Raw genomic sequence first — 15,202 nt, 5'->3', positions numbered from 1 at the left:
TTAGATTCCGTACATAAACTTAACAACTACTTTATTCATAAACAGCAAATTAGTTTCTTAAGGAGCTTATTGTTAATAGTTAATTATGAGAATTGGTCCCTTACTTTTCTTTGATTTGATTAACCATCTCAGTAATTTTAGTCATGACAAGCACGGTTAGCCCACTGAGGCAGATCAAGCTTTAAAATGTAGCTGTAACTTATAAAACTTTTAGCTAAATGTAAAAAAACTTTGACATCATACCAACAAATGGCTTGGTATTTCCTCAATATTTCAATGACGAATCATTGGTCCTTTGTTTCAAACTAACTCATCATGGCTTCTTGTTCAAGTGATTCACCAATAAATACAAATGCAGCTCTTTACACCTATTTACAGAGCATCCTAGTTTACATAGATTACTAGGAGTCCCAAGTACAGAATTTCTGGTTTCAGATGACAATTGCCCTGATCCAAGAAAACCTGACACTGCTGGTGCAGCCTATTATCAATACCAAGAGGGGGTGGGGTTGAGAAATGCAGAGTCATAGGAAACTCAATTCTGCCAATTTATCATGGAAGTGAGAGAGGGACACAGACACGTATTCAAAGTCGCAGTCACTTTACAGGCCCCCACACACACACATGTCTGCTCGTATTCATTTATGTGCCTTCCACAGTACGGGACAGCGATGCGTGTCACTCTTGTTGATAGGGGTCGAACGAACTCTCCTCATCCTGTCGTTGTTAATCGATGTGTATCCCAGCAGTTGAGGCATCGGCAGACCCCTCATGTTGCTTTCTGGAGCTGTCCTCCCTGTTGCCTCTCTAAAAACTGCAATGCAGAAGAGACTCCGGACCCCAAATAACACTGCCTAACAACCTGAACCCACATTTACTGCTCAGAGAGAGAGAGAGAGAGAGAGAGAGAGGAGAAGGAGGAGGAGGAGGGAGAAAAGGAGCAGAGATAGAAGGGGTGAGAGGAAGGAAGGGAGAGACAGGCAGTCAGCCAAGGAGGGGAAAAGTTGAGTGTGAGCCAGATTTTAGCCGATTTTTCAGAGAGAGAGAGAGAGAGAGGAGGGGGGGCTGCTGTTGAACAGACTAGCTGCAGTTGTCCTCAGACCTCCAGTGCTTCAATGCTCTTCACTTCTGTTTTACCGGCTGGATTGCGCGTGTCCCTCAAAAGGTGCGTCCGTGAGAGTGTGTGTATGTGTGTGTGTGTCAGAGGGTGTTTGTGAGCGTGTCTGAGCAGTATCGGGACCAAAGCACTGCGGATTTGTGCGCAGCATATTCTGTGGACTGATGCCCTCTGCTTCTCCAAACAGGACACACAGATTTACCTGCTTAACAGAGGTACGGCACAGACACACACGCACATGCTGACTCAACAAGACACAGAAACGCTCTGCTCTTGAGTCATTTGCAAACATTTTTGTTGGGTTTTTATAGTCAGAAATGTCTATTATAATGCTGAATAATGGACTTATTCAAAAGTTCATTGTGTTAGTCTTTACAGTAACTGCATTCAGAAACAAGATATGAGATCCTTCTTGCGTCTTTGTAGCTGTAATATGAATGCGCATGTTGTATACATGAATGTATAATAATTTAACAAATATAAATAATAATGTATATATCAATGTTATTACGTCATATATATATATATTTATAATATATATATATATATATATATATATATATATATATATATAAAAATAATAATAAAATAAAAATAATAAATATGAATAAAAAGTAGTTATAGTGTGTGTGTGTTCAATTTTTTTATAAATACATTTATGCATATTTATTAATTTGCATGTACAGTGTAAATGCTTTTATACAAAGCAAATGATGGTCAAAACGTGCTGACTTGGATGCGTTCTGCCAGCTTATCTCTTTTGGTGAGGTTATAACAGATAGGGATTTGTATTATTTGTAAGTACTTGAGTTTGTATGCACCCTTTTACACCTCCCTTTTTTACAGGTCAGGGGACAACCAAATAACCGAAAAACGGTGCCAGATGGAGTTCTAGAAACTTCTTATTCTCAGCTGGGCAGATCCTTGTGCTTCCAGATCTCTTGAGACCTCGACAGGCCTTTGACAGAAGGAATCTTATGTTTGACTTTAGGAACTGCAAGCACAGATTGATCTAGAGCACAAGAGCTGAGAAGCGTACAGGAGCCTTTGCATCTTGAGGACTTCTGGGAAACTGACAAAACTGGACGTGAACTGCTGAGGAAGACAGGTGCACCTGAAAGTTAAGTGGAGGATGGAGACACAGAGCAGAGGACGACTGAGAGGAGGCGGTGGTGGCGTGCCTTCAGAAAGAACTGCGTGCTGTCTTCTGCTCACACTCATCATTGGTAAGACTACCTTCATCTATTGAAACATGCTGTTGTTAACTGCAATGTTCAGTTATCATTTTGATTTACAAAAATAATCTTGAAAAACTGAATTCCTGTTTTTGTCAGAGAGTATATATTAGTACCAATTCATGTGGTAACTGTACTAACAATTAATATTCAAAGCAGTGAAGTCTATGCAGTGTCCTGAACACAGACACAGATCCAGCTCTTGATGTTGCACTGCAGAGAAGCAGTAGAGTAAAGTGTTAAAGTCAGCATTAGTTTAGTGGCTCAAATTTCTGGGACATTTTTGCCTCTGAAAATTGAACTACACACAGGAAACTGCGGTTATAATTTGCTCGCAGTCATTTCATTTTAAATCTGACTCGATACTTTCTGATCTTTTTAAAATGTTTTCACTGCTTTATTCCATTAAGCAATTTTTTTTTCATTGTACTTGTATTTGAATATGGCATGACATGGCTCTGGATATTTCTCTCTTGCTCATTTATGATGGCATATTGTGGTTGTGAGTGAATAATAGACAATTATGTTTGCGAGATTTGTGTAATGCAAGATGAGACTTACAGTAAGGAATTTTGTTTCATCGCTGGTAAAGGAGAGTCTTTATTCTTGCTGAGGTAATCACAGATTTTTAAGAGAGCGGAGATGAAAGACAAGGGGCTGAAGATACCATTAAACAGGCTCTAGATTTGAGTGTGTCTGGAAATCATGACTGTTTAAAGGAAGCTACTTAAGACACTTTAAATATTAAAAGATTTCATCATATATTGTGTCTGGGGATTGCTATATACGATTATATTACACTGTAACTCTGTATTCTATATTAAATCAAAATACTTAAATGTATTTTTTTTTGTTCCATTTTTATTTATTTTATTGTCTACTAAGATATTTTGAAAGATACATTACTGAGAATCATTAGGTCTCATAAGACTTTTTCCTCCAGTTTATATGCAAGTAAATGTTTCTGTGGGTTAAAACAGCAGGCTACATTTCTAGAATGGAAGCACAATGTCCTTTAGAATATATGATGACAAGTATGTTGATTAAATCACATTGAGTACGCTGTGTTTCCACAACCACTCGTGTCCTGGTTTAAAATATCTCTCATGAAAGGGTACATTTGATTGGTGGGACCTCTTCACTGCTCATATAACGTCTCCTGACGAGTAACACAGCTGTGTAAACTCAGCACTCTCACGCCAGCACATGTTCATTCTGTCACATTGCTTGCCAAGCAAACTTTTGAACACCTGACGTCAGAGAGCCCAGGTGTGTATGTAAGGTCACCACAGCCAGTTTATTTCCCATCTGCAATAATACATTTACAGTTACAGTTTACAATTTACATACATGTTATATATTCCATATAGTTTATGTATGGGTACCTTCTATATCCATACATGCAGTTTCACTGTCATCTTGCAACACTGCATACAAACGTTTGTAAAATATACCATGAATATCAACAAACTGATTCTCACAATAAAGCAATAGAACATGTATGTACTAAATCATGCCTCTTATGCATTTCACAGTAATCGTAAACGGCAGTAACAGAAAGAGTTAAATATAGATGACTAAAAAATGCTATGCACACGAAACAGTATCTCTGTAGAACCACATCTGAAATGTGAAAGCTGTTATATGAACCTACACCCTGACATATTCAAACTCTATAATCAACTGTGTTTAAATATCTCAGAGAACTCTCCATGCACTGTGTATTGTTTATTTATTTGTTTCATTATTTTTTTATTTCTTACTATTTATTTGTATTTACTATTGTTGGTAGCGCTGTGTTTTATCATTTATAAACCATGACTGACCAGGGTTTTTTATAATGGACTAATTATTTTTATTGACACTCTCGCACAGTTTGATACATGATTCATTTTTTAAACATGTCTGGGGGCCGAACAAACCACTAAAAAAACACAGGTTCTTCAAAGGTTGGCAGCACATACAGTGCAGTTAGCCTATACAAATGCTGTTGCATAGTAGGGCTATAGTAACTAAGGTTGTGGGGTAAATGGAGCTTCAACATAACCTTAATGATAGAAAGCAAGAGAGAATAAATGGGTGTTTGTGCATTTGTCAGTAAGTTATTAATCCTAATGATCTGACCTAATGATAGATTTTCTTCTTTCTCTTCATGTTTTGATAATGACACTGCATGTGTACGAATGTTTTCCATCTTCATTTTCTTTCTCTTCCTGTTTCAGGTGTGTGCTGCGTTCATGCTCTGGAGATGTCTACCGGTAAGATTCCATTTCTAGAAGCAGTGAATGGCAGCACAGTCCTTCTGCCCTGCACATATGCCAGTTGCATTGGGATCACTAACCTCTACTTCAAATGGGAGTTCAATGATAATGGCACCATGCAGAAGGTAACAGATATTCAGTTTAATAATCATGATATTGCCTACTTATTCTCATAAAAAATAAGCAGATAGGCCTACAATTGCATGTGCATTGCATAGAATAGATATTACCACACGGACACAGCCAATATTTAATATTACACATACTAACCAAAAAATAGTTTGAGACCACACTGATTTATTTATTTATTTAAAATGAGCCTAATTTAAATGTTAAGAATAAAATGTTAGGATTTTTGCGCTTCTCGGTCTTGTTTATTAATCATATACGTACTATTTGTGGCATTGCTCCCGAGAGCTCCTGTTCTTGCGTCATCCAGCGGTAAGACCTTTATTTCACCGCGGACTCTTTTATAAAAACACAACTGGCGCCATCTTGCGTCTTAATTATTGAAGTTACAATAACTTCAGAGGATTTAACAAGAGTGTTCGTCTTGTCACTGCCTTTGGTTTTAAAATTTGTCTTTTTTTAAGGTAGACTGTTTTCTTAGCGTTAGCTTTAGGATAATATACAGGTAAAATTACTAAATATTTTTTCATTCAGTATTTCCTGTCAACATATTTATTTAGGCTATTTGGCAAGACGCGTAATAAGTCCTTTACATTCAGCTTTTATTCTATTTTATTTTTAACTTTAGACAACATCCAAAACCAACTGGTAAACATAGATTTAAAATGAGTTACTGTTACTAAGTCTGCATTGATTAGATGTAAATAGCAGCCCTTACTTTATCTTGAGCTGGTTCTGTATGCCTTCAAGGGCACTTGGAAGGTGAACAGTTCTTACAAATCATTCCATTGACCTGATATGGTTTCTCAGTGTCATGTTCTGTGCAGCACATTGTGAGTGTCCTTTAAAGTATCAAAGTCTTCAAAGTCAAGGAGAACAATTGGAGTTATCGATATATGAATTATTTCTCACCTATAACAGTCTCAAAGAAAAAAAACAAAACAAAAAAAACATCCTGAGCCAGTGTTTATGCTCTGTTTAAAATTAATAACTGACATTTCTGTTTCTCAATTAGGTGGCTGATTCTGTAATTCCAACAGACCATGTGGAGCCAAATAAAGTGAATGTTTACCGTGAGAGAGTGGACTATGTTGGCTCCAGTAAAGAAAATAACATCTCCATCCTGCTTTGGAATGTAACATTTGAGGATGCAGGAGTCTACACCTGCTTTGGCAAAAACCCCAAAGAGAAGGGCAAGAATCACAGCGCCTATTTCACTCTATATGTGGTAGAGGAATGTAAGTGTTGCAGGGTGGGAAGAGAGGGAGTTACAGAGAGAGAGAGAGAGAGAGAGTGATGCATGAACATCACTCTTCAAGGTCACTATTAAAATAACTCTGTTTGCCTTTTTCTCCTATTTTATTCCCCTTTTGTCGTATTCTCTGGCTACCCTATTCTCAGTAAAGCAGGTTGATAACACACTTACCATCATCATTGCCTCCTGTGTCGGCGGATTCATCGCTTTGTTAATGACGTTCATGCTGCTAAAGAACTTCACTCTGTTCGTTCTCGCAAAGATTGAGGAAAAAAAGTGAGTTCATGGCAACTGTTAGGATTCACACACACACTCCTTCTTTATCATCTATGTATTACCTTCCTCTCATTGTGCCTATTTCTTTCTATATTTTTTCAGTAAGGAGTGCCTTGTCACCTCCTCAGGGATTGATAACACAGAGAACGGTCTGTCGGGCTCCAAATCTACACCAAAGAAAGCATGACAGCGTGCAACCAAACACAGTCCCACATGCACGTGAACACATGGATCAGCCATCATGCTGTGCCCTCTCTTTTTATTCACATCCGTGTTTACAAATGCTATAAATAGGTTTTTATGATATAGAGCAGTCATAGTAGGCCTATTAAAGGGGTCATCAGATGCAACATACATGCACTTTTGCAACTGAAATGCGTTGGCAGTGTGTTTACACAAACACCCCTATAATGATAAAGGTCCACCCAGTGTATTTTATTTTAATCTCATTAAATAACGTACCCTTTCTTATATAAAGCCATTCTAATTCAATGCCTGTCTGTGTGACATCACACAGCCCCCTCCCATGATTGTCGATTGACACTAACGTTTTTCTTCGCTGCCTTCACGTCATGTAGTTATTCTGAGATGACAACACTTGACATTCTACTTCTAATCTAAATTATGTGTTTCTATTGCAACACTATCAACGACAAAGCCCTCACTTGCTCCTTAATTTGTAAACTCTGACCACTGACAGATGTACCACATGACCGCTGCTAGGTTCATTTTGGCTCTACTAAGGCTGGGTACACACTAAAAGATTTTTTTTAAGATTTCACGGTTTTGCCTCTATAGTGTGTGGTGTTCCACAATGTGATGAAGACGGCACACCACACAACAGATTTTCATCCCGACTGTAAACACGGGAAATCTCGCAAAATCTCTTGAGACTTGAGAATAAATATGTTTTCCAAGACACTTCGTATCGGGACATTACCTAGGATTGTCGGAAGAGGGCAAATTGGCTCAAAATTAGCCTGATTATCTTGTGGTGTGTACCCAGTCTTAGGTGCTTCCTCTGAGTCCAACAACATGGGAATCTAGGAGTAAAATACCCTGTGTTGTCATCTCAGAATTACAGCATGGCGTGAACACAACATTACCTTAGTTCTGCCATGAGTGAGCTGTCATCAGTCTGCCATTGTTCTGAAGCAGGAGCAGATGTAGTCAAGAATGGCACTTAAGCGTTATTTTGATGGATTTAATAATGAACATAGCAGTCGTCATTTACTCCTGACATCTGAGCCGTTGGATTACCTTTGTTTTTGTACGGAATGCTCCCCAGATCTATCTAAATGTGTAAATCAATTGTGATCTTGCTTCATCTACAGGAGAAGTGATTACAAAGATTCATAAAAGAACCTTATAAATCGCCTTAGCTAATGATGTGCTGCAAGGTCCGTAGCTGAAGTAAAGAGTCCCCTGGAAGAGAGGAGCAGGGTCAGCAGAGCTCATTACCATTTAAAGGAACATGGATTAAAATGGCTTGCTGACAACAGAGCTGATTTTGACACTGTTAAAAGGTATATTATAAGCTTTTAATTATTATTAGGACCCTAAAGAATCATATCAACTTTCTGGAAAATGGGCAACAGATGACCCCTTTAAACCAGATTTTCATTCATAACATTTCCATGGATGACATTCATAAAATAATTTTAAACAGTTGATGCATAAACACAGATATGAATAAAAAGAGGGGCACAAAGTATTTCTGCATATATTTAAATTTATATATGCATTTAAATATGCACCACACATGCAGCCTCACGCACTTTAGTTTCTTGGCCCACACTGAATCTGTGGACTATATTTATTCTTATGATAGAAAAAAAAAAAATTTCTTCAACAATGCTTGACACAGGGATAAATGTAGCTATGCTATTCATTTAGTTCATTGAACTGGACTGTAAAACTGTGAAGGGCCCATGGCCTTGTTTGTACTGTAGGTATGTGACTAAAGTAGGTTTCTTGTGTTAAAAAAAAAAAAAAAGAAAAAAAGAAATGCAGTGCTGTTTGTCAAACGGCCATCGACCTTGAAAAATATATCTGTTGTAGAAAGATCAGTTATGCAACAGTGTTTTGCATCGTTTTACTGACAGAAGACAGACTGTCATAGCTGGTTAATGACACTGCATGTTTTAATGCAGTACCTCTGAATAGAGGAAAAAAAATGAAAAAATTAAAAAATAAATCAGTAGGACATGAAGGGAGAATTAGGCCTTATTTAAACAGTCTTGAGTCCAGTTCAAAATAAACCTCATTACCGTTTTTGCTTGAAAATTAAACACAGGTGCCTGTTAATGCTTCTGTCGCCACCTTTTCGGCGAGGTTGACTGAATCAATGCAGAACATTACAATGCAAAAAAAAGAAGAAAAAAAAAGCGCTGCAAAAGCCACCAAACAGTTAGTTAATACAAGCTAATGAATGATACTTGACAATCTGTAGAAATCAGTATCCTCTTAGAGAAATCCCTGAATGAAACACTGAAAATGCTGCTTCAAATAATTTTCAATGCATTATAGCATGTGTTAAATGGCCAGAAGTTTTAGGAGTACATTGCTGACTATAACAGTAGAAACATTGTATGTAATGCTTTTTTATTGAAATATTGAAACAAAATTGTCACATACTGAACATAGTTATCATCAGCTTTGAAACAAAACAAAAAAAATAGCTGGGTGAATTTCCATGCAAAACAAAATATGATTACCAAAAGGGGGAAAAAAAATTATATAACCTTTTGATGCAAACAGACATACTGTGACCGGAAAACCATGCAGCTCACCCTATGACATAATGAAAATGCAATATTTAAAAAGGCAATAAACTCATCATCATACGGTCATGCAAAACAAGTAACTAAATGAAACAGTATATATATGATGTAAATATAGATTTAATAATCGAGACATGGCTGAATATAGTCTCAAATTTTCAGAAGTTCAGCTAATAAGCATTTCAAACTTTCACTTGAAGGATTCAGGGAATTCAGTGGAGACAAGAGAAGGGACTGACGTCAAGCAAGTCTGGTGAGGTCTGTTCATTCAGTTAGAAAAGAAATATCAATAATCAATAGACAAAATGTACAAATAATCTGTTTTTAAAATACAGAGGTGCTGTACAAAACTCTAAACGACTGACAACAGATTATCCCATTATTTTAATTCAATTTTTGTCCCTTTAGTTAAATTTTATTTAGTGAGATTTTAACAAAGCTGTTAATATAAATGCTGAAACAAATCTAATGATTTGCTTTAGAGAGCTCACCAGTTACTAATGAATCCTTGATATTTTTTTTTACAGGTCTTCAGATTTTGCAATTGTAAATGTTACTGTGAATCTTGAATGATGTTGGTCAAGTCTTCCTTAAAAAAGCAGCTTGTTTTCAGTGCCAAATATACAATCTAGTCAGACGTTGTAACTATAGAGCACAAGAAACCGTAGGAGAAATCTGGTACATTAATACCATATTTGGACCTGAAAAACATCTATAAAAGCAATGTGTACTGTATTACCCCTATGTAACATCACTAAATGTCTATTAAAACTGGAATTTAATTTGGAAATATATTTAACATTGTAAAGGGGAGTAGCTGAAATTATGTTTGTTAACGGGTAAAAACAGTTGTGAATGTTATTAATCCTCAGATTGTTTTTAAATATATTATGGCACACATGTCCGTAAAGCAATACACATTTAGAGGGCTCTTTTGCTTCTTTTAATAAGAAATATTGGAAAGGTACATTCATACATTTTCAAAGCACTTGTACTACCTCTTATTCAAACATGTTCATATGATTGTGCTAAACCTGCATTTAATATTTTAGAACAGTTGAGGTTTTCTCAGGTCGCTCAGTGAAAGAGTTTGATATTCTGCTTGATGTTGGGCTTTTAATTAATGTTATCCTTACGGTCTCCCCTCTATTAATGCACTATTTTATTAACATTAGTTTTGGTTGCATTATTTGTCATGTATAGTCATGGTCTAAAATTGTGAATCACATTTTTCAACCAAACCACAAACATTAGGAGTGAATGCAAAGGGGAAGTTTCCACCATTATTTGAAGTGAATGTTTTTCCTAAAAAGCATTTCTCTGTTGATCTTTTGACACTGGAATGCGTGTCCGAAACCCTCAAAACAGACTAACATTTAACGTAGCCAAAAACTGATTCTAAAAACTTGTGTGAAGCTTTGTGGAAAACCTGAAAAAGAAAATGCCTGAGACAAAGCAATAACAGAGGATGTGGAAGAAACCAATTAAAAAGGTGGATGACTGCTTTTATTTTTTTCAGTTAATTGTAGTTTTTAGTCATTCAGATGGATGGAGAAAATGTCTTATAATGGGAAAAACCCAGAATACTTTTTTTTTGCTTTATGAAGACTGAGCTACACCAGATTGTTGAGACAAAAATGTAAGACCAAGGGGAATAGAGGCCTCAAGGACTCAAACGTCCACAGAGTCAGTAGAACACTGCCTTAGAGGAGTACTGATGGAAAATGACTTGGAATTTAAACCAATCTGGTTTAACCAAACCAAAATGGTTGATCTGAGCTCAACACACAGTAGACATTGTTTGACATCAGTCCCTGTAAAACTGAATGTAAAACACATGATGTATCATAGATGCGCCACTCAGCCCATTATCCAGAAATCTTGATCCCATTGTTTCTTTAGGCCAGTGTGCAGGCCTGTTATTCCCCATTGGACTGCACAGTCATGCATATATTTCTTTATAATAAGAAGCAACTAAAATAAAATGTTTTGGATAAAACAATGGTTGTGATGTGTGCTGGATTAGTAAATGCATGATGTAAGAGCTTTATTATTTTATTTTTTTCTTTGTTTTTGGTCAGAAAAATATTAAAACAGCTTTATAATGAACATACAGTAGACTAACAGGAATAGTGAGTTAATAGTGAGTCTATAAAAAGCATGACTTGACAGTTTTGTCAATAAAATGGAACAACATCTACATTCAAGAACACAGATTTCTGTACTCTGAGGAGATTTGTTTCTCCTCCTGTCACAAAAGCATTGAGTTACGTATCCATGGTTTACCTTCTAATGGATGTCTCTGAAACATAACATTTAGTATGGAAATATATTTTCCTTATATATTAATGTGCAAAATTATGTGAAATATACTTCCATTACAGTGTAAATCCAGTTGAGAAGTTGACTAACATCGGTATATACTCCAGGTTTTCCCTCGCGTGCACAGCCAACTCCCCAACTCACTATACCCATTAACTGCCAGCGAGATGAAAGGTACACTAGCGGTCCCCCACTGTCACCCTGAAAGAGAAAGACGACCGTAAAGTGACAATAATATATTTGCAAATAGTTTTTTTTTTTCCTAGACAAAAACAATGATATAAATCTCTTCTGAAGGGGAGCCTGTATTTGTTGTTACCTGACACGCATCTATGTTTCCTTTGAGGAATCCAGCACAAAGCATTCTGGGAGTTATGGCAGAACCGTAAACAGAAGGCTTGGAACACTCTGACCTGTCGATCAGGGGCACCGAAGCTTTCTGCAGCACAGAGGGCAGCTCACCTGTGTAAAATGAGAATGAGGAAACACCAGAGACAAACGAGAAACTTATTTCTGCATATCTGGTTTAAAACAGGTAGGAGGTCACTGTTCTGCCTTATTTGAGTCACCAATTATCCATTAAACCTATCTCCTTGAGAAAAATTAACCTTTACCTTTCTCCTTGAGCAATCCCCACCCAGTCACCACAAGCATGTCCTTCACAGATAGCTGGTGTGGGGGTAAACAAACTGGCACGATCGATTCTAAGGATATATAGAAAATAAGACCTTTAGCGAATGACGTTTATTAAAGGCTTTTGTCCAATGAAAAACAAACCACAGACATTACTGCTTTCAAATACTTGGATGCTTGAGTAATCACACACTGAGGCTTCTCAAAAGGAATCAAGTTAAAAATAACCAATACATAGTGTAATTTGTCCTTGTTGATGTTTTACAATGCATTATGGATGACCTTTATTTTTTGTGTGTTTTTGGAGTGTCTAATTGCACCAAACGCAAATAGCCAGCCTGCTGGAACTGTCAGGATTATAAAAGATGGTCATCTGTCTTCAGGTCCAGTAGCGCAGATGGCAAACTGGGGTTGTATCAATTTTTACACGATTGACTTTAACTCCTTCAAAATCACATTACAAAAGCATTTATTTTCAATTAAAATTAAGTAATAAAAGTTATTGGGTGAGGTCACAAATGCAGCTATTTTCACTTTGTGTAAATGGCATGTATCGCTAAGAAAATGTGTTATTTGAACAGTGTAAACAGCCTCTATCACTATTTACACTTGCAAATAGCCACTGGCACATGGAGCATTTTTTTATTATTATTCTTTATTTTTATTCTTATTGGGAGATCTCTTGCTGTTGTTAGAAAGGGGTTACGTATCTTAGAGGAAAATGTAGTAGCAGATACTGAAGTGTGACTCAAGCAATTTAAAATGTCCCTCTTTAATAGTCATAATTTAAATATCTAATAAGAAAGCAGTTATTCAGAATGGATGAATGAAGTACTGTACCCCCAACAGTGACAGGCCAAGTGAGTTTTAGCATGGCGATGTCAAAGTCATTACTCAAGCGACTGTAGTTATTGTGGACAACAATTGTCTCTACGCCAACACCCCTGGATCCTGCCATTTCGGTCTGGCCCAACACCACAGTCCATTGACTCAGGTCTCGTGTCCGGCTAAGAGTTTGTGTGAGAAAGTGATGCAGCAAGTCATAAAAAGTGGCCAAACTAACCTGTAATTATAAGTGTTTATATTGTAAAGAGAACAATGTTGTTAAACTACTGGTTTAGGTTTACCCATTTAAGGTATTTAAGGGAAAAAGACTGAAAATCAAAATGCTTTTGACTAAAACTCTGTTCTAGAACACATGCTGCAGTAGTGAATGACTTACCCTGTGAAACAGTGAGCAGCTGATATGATCCAGTACTTGGAAAGCAATGCTCCTCCACAAACATGCTGGTAGTTCCACTGAAGACTAACCTGCCACGGCCAGTGTTTGATTGCGGTGTCCACCCCACCAACAATACGGTCCTCTCCCACCACCTCTCCACAGTCTGGAATAACACAATATAATAAGAGACATGAACCTACGAGATATTAGTGTGCTTCCTAATTCTTGGAAAAAAAAATAAAAAATTGAAAAGGGAAAAAAAAAAACCTTTGCTTTTGAAGTTTGACAAACGTATTTAAAAATAAAAAAGCCAATTATTTGTTTTTATGTACAAAATGCATAATCTGCCAGAATAGTGAATGTCTTTTAACTGCAATTAAATAAATTCCAATTCCTGTCATTCCTGCCCAATTTTGTGTGCACTGTGGCCAATTAAATTTAAATCCCAACTCATGAATGGAAAGGAAGCCAAAACCACTGCGAAACCTTAGCCAGCTCCACACACACACACACACACACACACTCTCAATAGTTTTACCTGAGCAGGAAACAGATACCACTGAGCCAGAGTAACATTTGTCACTGTGAGAGAGAGCACATCGTTATTCCCATATGTAAATGACAACATTAACCTTTTTTTTGAGGAGAATATCACAAATTACCTCATAGCAAGTATCTCTCACCTGACTGAGAGGAAACTCTGAATGTCAGAGTGTGTGGAGTCATTGCTGACTGTAGCAAATGCATTTTGAGGGTTGAAAAGCAGACTTTTTACCGGGACACGTGTACTTCGTGGACTCCTGTAGTGGAATATTTTCTGAATAAACTATTATGCCAGCACTGCTTTATAATCCAGTCAGTGTGAAGATTAAATTTATGAAATTTTGTAATATGACAGCACTTGCATGTAGTTTTACAGGTTTAAGTCATTGTTTTTAAACTACTGTGCCATGTGTGTTCTCTACTTACACTGTATAACCCAGTTGTTTACAGGCTAACCGCGTGTGCTTTGTCCTCCAGTTATCAGCACACACTGTTCTCCATCCACCTTCATTAATAAACACCTGCAGGACCAGTCTGTCCCCCATCAGCCTAACTACATGGGTAAATATAGATGAATCACATGTTTACCTACAAATTCATCATTAGCAAAGCCAGGCCAGTGGATAGTTAAAATTTCTCAAGTGATGTGAAAAAAAATAAAGCCTCTTTATTGCCATCTTTGGTTCCATGAAGAACATACATGCATATATACATACATACATACACACACACACACACACACACACACATTATATTTATACTTTTTTTTAAGATTGCAGATGCGTTTAATCACCTGGATACGTGTCATTGGTCTGCAGTTTAGATACACACGTGATTTCATCCTCACCACCTGCGCAGTTAGCCTTTCCATCACATGCTTTTTCTATTGAAATGAACTTCAGTGAGCCAGAGCAGAAGAAAAACTTGCTATTCACTAACTTAATGGCTGGAAAGAAAGAAACAAAGAGAGAGTGTTTAATACCAAGTAGTCATAGGGCTAAAATTGCTTTCATATAATGAAACAACATTAAAGGAGAACGGCATGGCAATAGATTCTTACTAAAATACAAGCCCACTATCAAGGTCGCTAGTATGACTAGCACACAGCACACAGTGATAACGGTCAACCTCCAGCGTGCTCTGCTCTCCTCGGTCCTCAGTGTGCTCAATTCTCGCCTTCGCTTCAGCCTCAGGGCCATGAGAACCAGAGAATTAAACTGATAGACAGAAATCTAGCCAAAACTGTAGATTTTACTGGTTGTATGGCTAAATATATTAAGAATGGTTTAATATTATCTCGTAGTTCTACCTAGTGAATCTCAAGAGGGTTCCTTTCATACAAATGGCTAGCAGCTCACTAGATACTTTTTTAGGGACTCCCTAGTTATCACCTTCACTCAGCTGATCTGCGTTAACTAATCAGTTA

The 15,202-nt window shown here is 37.1% G+C and overlaps 2 protein-coding genes across 2 annotated transcripts; one reads left to right on the top strand and one right to left on the bottom strand.

The window, feature by feature from the left end:
- The first annotated feature begins 919 nt into the window (after positions 1-919).
- On the top strand, positions 920-11,058 carry scn4bb (sodium channel, voltage-gated, type IV, beta b). Its single transcript, XM_043239654.1, has 7 exons — positions 920-1,165; positions 1,305-1,332; positions 1,964-2,343; positions 4,575-4,738; positions 5,758-5,980; positions 6,144-6,273; positions 6,376-11,058. The coding sequence occupies exons 3-7, from the start codon at positions 2,250-2,252 to the stop codon at positions 6,458-6,460; spliced, it is 696 nt and encodes a 231-aa protein (XP_043095589.1). The 5' UTR covers positions 920-1,165; positions 1,305-1,332; positions 1,964-2,249; the 3' UTR covers positions 6,461-11,058.
- A 37-nt stretch (positions 11,059-11,095) lies between these two features.
- tmprss4b (transmembrane serine protease 4b) lies at positions 11,096-15,149 on the bottom strand. The gene is made up of 10 exons (XM_043239652.1): positions 14,837-15,149; positions 14,570-14,722; positions 14,203-14,329; positions 13,917-14,033; positions 13,772-13,815; positions 13,234-13,396; positions 12,852-13,018; positions 11,993-12,082; positions 11,698-11,840; positions 11,096-11,579 (listed from the first exon to the last, which is right to left on the bottom strand). The coding sequence occupies exons 1-10, from the start codon at positions 14,973-14,975 to the stop codon at positions 11,415-11,417; spliced, it is 1,308 nt and encodes a 435-aa protein (XP_043095587.1). The 5' UTR covers positions 14,976-15,149; the 3' UTR covers positions 11,096-11,414.
- Between the last annotated feature and the right edge of the window lie 53 nt (positions 15,150-15,202).

Source organism: Puntigrus tetrazona, chromosome 5, assembly GCF_018831695.1.
Source record: "Puntigrus tetrazona isolate hp1 chromosome 5, ASM1883169v1, whole genome shotgun sequence".
In the NCBI taxonomy this organism is placed as follows: domain Eukaryota; kingdom Metazoa; phylum Chordata; class Actinopteri; order Cypriniformes; family Cyprinidae; genus Puntigrus; species Puntigrus tetrazona.
The sequence above is the reverse complement of the archived record's forward strand: the minus strand, read 5'-3'. Positions and strand labels throughout refer to the sequence as shown.

Bases quoted from the DNA above. Each gene is read 5' to 3' on its own strand.
- scn4bb (XM_043239654.1), top strand. From the start codon at position 2,250: ATGGAGACACAGAGCAGAGGACGACTGAGAGGAGGCGGTGGTGGCGTG. The intron at 4,739-5,757 runs GTAACAGATATT...TTTCTCAATTAG, and splicing joins ATAATGGCACCATGCAGAAG to GTGGCTGATTCTGTAATTCC. The intron at 6,274-6,375 runs GTGAGTTCATGG...ATATTTTTTCAG, and splicing joins GCAAAGATTGAGGAAAAAAA to TAAGGAGTGCCTTGTCACCT.
- tmprss4b (XM_043239652.1), bottom strand. From the start codon at position 14,975: ATGGCCCTGAGGCTGAAGCGAAGGCGAGAATTGAGCACACTGAGGACC. The intron at 14,034-14,202 runs GTAAGTAGAGAA...ATTCCACTACAG, and splicing joins AAACAACTGGGTTATACAGT to GAGTCCACGAAGTACACGTG. The intron at 11,580-11,697 runs GTAACAACAAAT...TTTCTCTTTCAG, and splicing joins GAAACATAGATGCGTGTCAG to GGTGACAGTGGGGGACCGCT.